Source organism: Podarcis tiliguerta, assembly GCF_965153285.1.
Source record: "Podarcis tiliguerta genome assembly, chromosome: 13".
NCBI lineage: Eukaryota > Metazoa > Chordata > Lepidosauria > Squamata > Lacertidae > Podarcis > Podarcis tiliguerta.
The window spans coordinates 49413397-49419141 of record NC_139546.1 but is presented as its reverse complement, the minus strand read 5'-3'; the positions used below and the strand labels follow the sequence as shown (position 1 = coordinate 49419141).

At 44.2% G+C, this 5745-nt stretch overlaps 1 protein-coding gene and 1 long non-coding RNA gene across 5 annotated transcripts in view; one reads left to right on the top strand and one right to left on the bottom strand.

Annotated features, from left to right (window-relative positions):
- Positions 1–721: 721 nt before the first annotated feature.
- Positions 722–5720, bottom strand: LOC310663223. The gene is made up of 3 exons (XR_014504400.1): positions 5623–5720; positions 3121–4041; positions 722–1696 (listed from the first exon to the last, which is right to left on the bottom strand). It is a non-coding gene; the product is annotated as an uncharacterized lncRNA (long non-coding RNA).
- Positions 4040–5745, top strand: part of CHD3 (chromodomain helicase DNA binding protein 3) — a 60503-nt gene continuing 58797 nt past the window's right edge. For 3 of the 4 annotated variants that reach the window (XM_083410004.1, XM_083410002.1, XM_083410003.1), the window contains exon 1: positions 4248–5259. In XM_083410004.1, the coding sequence (XP_083266130.1) occupies positions 5037–5259 (223 nt within the window). In that variant the 5' untranslated portion in view covers positions 4248–5036. Of the gene's footprint in view, positions 5260–5745 lie in introns of all 4 variants that reach the window. The other variant, XM_083410001.1, reaches the window with a different exon arrangement.

Here is a 5745-nt window from a genome sequence, read left to right as displayed (position 1 = left end):
GGATGTTCATGCTTCTGTCTCAGCAACTTCTATGCTGGCTTGGTGGTGGAAGATGTTAGGATCCCAAAGGATGCGCTCTATAGGGAACTGACTTCAGATATCAGGCCTGTCGGCAGACCATGTAAAGGCTGGCAACATCACCCCCACAATGTGGGAATCCCTTGCAGATGACCACAGCACCTGGAGACAATCAGTCAGGTCACTGCTGTAGAAACACAACCTCAGGAGAAATTAACACTGGGAGGGGTGCAGAGAGAAGACATGCCATGGTGTATCCGTAACAGTGAAACTGGACATCTTCATCTGCCGCAGCTGCAACAAAACATGTCTCTCCCACAGCAGTTGCCACAGCCACAGCAGGTACTGTAACGGCTTGACTTCACTCTCAAAGGTTCACTCTTCCATTGTCTCCCAAGACGGAGCGGGTGCCGGCAGGTTGTTGTGAGGATAACCATTCTAGGCCAACCTTTAGCTCCTTGGAGGAAAGACAGGGTGTAGATTTAGTAAAATAAATAAAATGACTGGCTCCATGAGGTCCAAAGCAGTCAACAATAGTAGGCTGGCCTGCTGTACAATGCTTGGCTCCCTCCCTGCTCTGTAGCGCCTACTCTAAATCCTTGACTATAAATGAACAGGGTGGCTAATGCTTACATTCAATCAGTTGTGGGTTCTTATGAACTTTTAACGTATTTCAAACTGGCTATCCTTTCATCTGGTAAAATTGGGGGGTGGGGTGGGGAAATGGCTCAAGCTGTCCACAATCCAGTGCCTTGCGATGGAAGAAAAGACACACCAATACAGCTGTGGTTGAAGGAAACACTAGAGAATGTGACCTCTGACCTGGAAATCCTCCAGTGATTCTCATTTCCTAGTGAGCCAAAATTCCTAGGACCAGTTGCAGAGACATGCGGGTTATGGAAAAACAAATCTCCACCAAAATCAGTTATAATTTTGCCAGAAGTCTTAAGACATTTGAGGATTTTGCCAAGCGGTAGGAGTGCTTGCTCTTGGTTTCTGAATGCTGGAAGGTGTCAATAAACCGCCTGAGGTCAGGGGGGATGAATTTGCAACAGATGCCACCTGCACTCTGATTTTCTGAATCAAAGTGTGTAATTCCCGTGTTTCCACAGGCTTTCATAGAAGTGTGTGTGTGTGTGTGTGTGTGTGTGTCTACGTCAGTCACATTGTAATCAGCAGGGGAAAGGCCTTGAAAGATTTCTTCCCACCCCCGAGCCAAACAGCAGCAGTTCCCTCGAGGGAAGAGCAGGCTTGTGGGGTAATGAGCAACACATCTTTGACCCTCTTGAAAGACAAGATGCAGTTGTGTGTGTGAGCTGTTGAAATAAATTCTACATTTCCCCTATTAGTATCATGCTGCAGGTTCCTTGATAGGATTCCTGACACTTAACTGCATTGTGAAAAAACATCAAAGGCGGAGAAGAGACAGAAGGAAAAGGATGTTTTCCTTTTTTCATGCTGTTCCCTTGAGCAAGGAGGACCAAGCCACAAACAACTCAGGTCAAGATTCAAAAGGGATTTTTTCCCCCTTCTCTGGAAATTTGTACTTTGTTCTCGTTGCTTCATTTTTAACCGGCAGGCAATATAATGCACCAATGTAGTGAAATTCCAAGTTTGAAATTCAGATGATTGCTGGACCGCTTGATCCCTTCTCGTCCCCACCAGGAAGAGACATGCTCTGTATACGAATAAAAAAAAAAGGCCACTTTAATGTAAAATGGTTTTGATAGCATGAAACCTCCAAAGCTCTTCCTGGAGCATTGGCTTCCAGCATTGCCAGGCGAACGTTTCAACATGAGTGAATGGGATTGGCGCCCAAGCTCCTGGAGGGCTTCAGAGGGTGTTGCGTTAAATATAAAAGCCACATGGGGGATAACATTCGCTTGGCAAACGGTGTCTCCTGCAGGCACAGTTAGTCCTCTGTGGACGCTTGTAACTAGTCTACAGGGGAATAAGCTTAGGCTTAGGTTGAACACTTTCACTGGAGAGCGGCCATGTTTTAATAGCTGGGGTTGCCCTCCAATTCTCCCCCCCCCCAAATGAAGTTTAGCCCTGCAAATAATTTAAAATAAGGGTACGGCTGACCGCAATATTACTACCTTCACTGAGAGTGATTCAGATGTGATGCTGCATGATTTCAAACACACTTGCATGAAAAGAAGCCCCACCGTGAGGTCAGTGCAACTTTCTTTCAGGTGCCATTTCATGCGCTTTTGTTGTTTTTTTACTTCCAACAAAATACAGAGAGAAGAAAAATGACAAACTTGTTCTCTTCAAAATTGATTAGAAGGCTGATCAACTTTGCTACCGGGCCTAGTTCAGAATTACTGACAATTCACCTGCAATTCGACTTCAATGTCAATAAATTTGAAGGATTTTTGAAACAAGCATCATAGAAGCCTCCACTAAAGTATTTTGGGGTATTTGGATACTGGAAGATTAAGAGAAATGCCTCTGGAATAGTTTGTAAGCATTGTGTTTGTACACAATCTTTTGGCAAGGCCCTCATTCAGCAACAGGATCTTAACCTCAAAATTTCTCTTAAATATCTGGAAGTGGGTGGGTCGGGTCCAAAATTTCCCAGAATCATTTGTAAAAATGAAAATCGAATGAAGACAGTTAAATAATATTTTTTTCTAAATCAGCACAGATTTGTGTCTCATAAAAATGTGGGATGTGTGAAACCAACAGTGGTTTATTTTAGAAATGGATTTTTAAAGTGATACGAGCATTATACTTGTATATTGCTAGCGTAGTGTAAGACTGAAGTTGGGGAAAATATGTTTTAAGTTTTTTTTAATTCCCATGTCAGATCCAATGGGCAGAAGCAGTTATCCAGTAGTCCCCAACAACAGAGTTGATTTTTATTTGTAGTTTCCTTATGCAGGTAGGACAACTCAGGTGAGTCAAACATTACACTTTGCAGGGTCAGTACTCTGACACACGCTTGGATTCAGTTTAGTTGGGTTCAAGGATATTGTAGGCTGAGGATACCTCTATAGCTGTAACTTCCTATCATGGGTATTAGCTTGGTAGTGAATGACCTGCAATCTGAACTAGAATCTATGTAATGTGCAAACTTGTACTTCACTTGGGACTTACTTGTGATTGCAGCTCCAGTTTTCCACTTCTATCATGTCCCTTCCAAACTCCCATCTTTTTTTGTGGGGTATTTTGCTATATGCAAGGGCTCGTGAACAGCTAGGTTTTGCAGGCCTTATTTGTGCAGGCAGCACAGTCTCACTTGCACCAACATAACAGACACCAAAATGAGAGATTATCAGAGCCACCTGGTTTGGGAAAAAATAAAGAATTGAGTCGTTTAAAACTTCCTGTTGGTTCCTCCATCATTATTAGAGGGTTTGAGATCAAAGGCCGCAAATAAAAGGAAAGCTAACTTTTTCAAAACTGTATTTTAAGTCTTAAACTCAAATTATCTAGATGCATGAGGCTTGTTCAAAAATAAAATGTGATGGCCATTCTTAATTATTATAAAATGCTTCCCCATTTTACTTATTCATTTCCCTTTAGTGGTGCATTCGTTTCCTATTTATAAAACAGGGAGAGCAAGTAAGGGCCACAATCCGTAAGAGAGGTATACATCCTTACGCCCAGCGACTTTCTTGGGACTTCAATGTACCACACTCAGTGTTGGATTGTGGCCATAATTATTTTCAAAATCAGCTAAAAAAAAAAATCCCCAACGTTTTGGTGAGAGAAGGGGGGGAACCTTTGTAATCAAGGTATTTGCTAAAACTACACTTTCATATTAAATTGATTTACCCCAGTGGGGCAAACACGATAGGGTAAATTGGGGGGGGGGACATTTAAGGGAGCAAAATATATTTATTAGGATAGACTTTCCACACAGAAGTTAAGAAGAAGAAAAAAAGCCTTTTAAAAAAACAAAACAGCACTCATGTAGAAAAACAGTGAAATCCACTAATGTGAGCATGGATAAAATATTTTAATGAATTGCAGTAATCAGTGGGGTTTTTCTTCTTCTCTTCTTCCTTTCTTGCCCTAGAGGAAAAGGAGAGAAATAAACCACTCCCTTCTGAAGTATTTAAAGTTAGAAGAAGAAGAAGAAGAAAAAAGGGGGGAGGAAAAAAACCACCCCTATTCTTTTTTTTCTTCTCTTGTGCTAGTAAAGCAGACACAGACACACACAAAAGTCATGGTCTTACTAGTATGGAACTAGTTAACCTTTAACAATTTTATGCTGATGTCATAACTGAGCATGAGTACTGATTAATCCAACCTTTTCTCTCTCTCTCTCTTCCCCCCTCCCTGTAAAAAATATTTTTATTGAGGGAGGTGGGGGGGAGAGCATAAGAAAAAAAGAAATAATTTAGAGCAGCCATCTTTGTTTTATGCAGAAATCTTGTCAGTTTCCCCCCAGTGCCAGGAATGTCTAAATATTGTTCATGATCACAGATCTTGGAGATTGAAAAGAAAATATAACAGCAAGAAGAAAAAGCCTTTATCTTTATTATCATTTTCGTTTTCTTGCATGTTTTTTCCCCCTCTTAAATTTGGAGCTGATTTTTTTTTGAAAGGGGGGAGATCTTTTTAACCCTATGGAAGAGGGGGTTAAAATTAAGCCAGCCATTTTGTTTTTTGTTTTTTATATAGGGGGGGCCCTATATATTTTTTACCTCCTGGGGGGGTCTGTTTTAAAAATAATTTAAGGGCGGCCATTTTTGTTTCTTGGTCTTGTGGAAAATATTATCCTGAACTCCCCCCTCAGAATTTAAATATATCTTTACTCCCCCCTTCGTTTTTTTTTAATTTTTTTTTTTAAAAGAAGGGGGTCGAGGAAACATTTCCAGGAAGGACAAAGTTGTAAAGAAGGAGAGTTGTTTTCATTCATGGGACTTTTTTATTTTTTTTTTAACTGAGGTGATCTGAAGTGGGGGAGAGCTTTTTGTGTGTGTGAGAGGGAAGAGAGGGAAGGGGGGTTGCCCCCCTTCTGCTTTTCTCTTGTGTTTCCCCCACCCCCCTCCTCCAGCACCACCATGGCTTCCCCTCTGAGGGAGGACGAGGAAGAGGAGGAGGAGATGGTGGTGTCTGAGGTGGAGGGGGACTTAGACGAAGAGGAGGAAGAGGAGGAGGAAGAAGGAGCAGGGGACAACAGCCCAGGCGACATATTCCCGCCTGCTGTTCAGGCTGAGGAGGCTGCTCCACTGACACCGACAGCATCCACGCCGGCGGCAGCTGAAGGGACAGAGGCGCCTCCAGGTAAACAACACCCCTTCCCCCGCTCCCCCAACCTCCCGGTCGCCCCTTTAATTTGACCCCTCAGGAGATTCGGCGCTATATTAACCACCACAAAAAAATTAGAAATCTGCCCCGCCGCCTGGCGGGAGGGCGGTGGATTTGGGGGGGGGAGGGGAGGGCGGCTTGTTTGTAAACAACTAACGGCTTTCGAACGCCGAGGGGCCGGGAGTTCCAACCCGCCGCCCTCCTCGCGCCAACCGCCGTTCCGCGCGCGCGCTGCCCAACGGCTTTGGAATGTTGAGGGACCCGGAGTTCCACCCCCCTCTCTTTTTTTTTTTTATCCTCTCCTCCCCTCGCCCGTTGCCCTTCGCAGCAATGCCTCACCCAGCGCCGACTGCCCCTTGCCCGGCGGCCTTTGGGAACCCTTCCGATGGCGGGTGGGGGTGGGGTGGGGTCGGGGGTCCACGTCCGAGCCAGCCTCCCCTCCCCCCCCCCTGCCGCCGCCGC